Source organism: Chaetura pelagica, unplaced genomic scaffold (assembly GCF_000747805.2).
Source record: "Chaetura pelagica isolate M959 unplaced genomic scaffold, ChaPel_1.0 scaffold2295, whole genome shotgun sequence".
In the NCBI taxonomy this organism is placed as follows: domain Eukaryota; kingdom Metazoa; phylum Chordata; class Aves; order Apodiformes; family Apodidae; genus Chaetura; species Chaetura pelagica.
The window spans coordinates 22,694-23,055 of NW_009953246.1; the positions used below are offsets into that span (position 1 = coordinate 22,694).

At 71.3% G+C, this 362-nt stretch overlaps 1 protein-coding gene across 1 annotated transcript in view; it reads right to left on the bottom strand.

Annotated features, from left to right (window-relative positions):
* The window catches only part of XAB2 (XPA binding protein 2), a gene marked incomplete at both ends in the record, with an annotated part of 20,509 nt that extends 20,408 nt beyond the window's left edge, over positions 1 to 101 (bottom strand). The window contains one exon of the mRNA XM_009997869.1: positions 23 to 101. Within this exon, the coding sequence (XP_009996171.1) occupies positions 23 to 101 (79 nt within the window). The remainder of the gene's footprint in view (positions 1 to 22) is intronic.
* Between the last annotated feature and the right edge of the window lie 261 nt (positions 102 to 362).

Here is a 362-nt window from a genome sequence, read left to right on the forward strand (position 1 = left end):
CGCCCGTCGTCGCCCGGCCGGCCCAGGCGCTGCGCCGCCTCGTCCAGCCGCCCCGCGCCCACCAGGTACCGCACGTACTCCTCGGCGCTCTCAGGGGACAGCTGGGGGCACGGGGTCACCCCGAGCGCCCCAACGCACCCCCGGGGTCACCTGCTGCCTGGGGACACCCCAACACACCCCCAGAGCACCCCACTGCACCCCTGGAGGCACCTGCTGGCCGAGGACACCCCAATACGCCTCCTAGAGCACCCCAAGCTGTCCCCAGGGTCACCTCCTGCCCCCCGAGCACCCCACTGCACTCCCTGGGGTGACGTGGTTGGGTTTCCCACTACCCTTGGGGTGACATCATTGGATGTCCCATC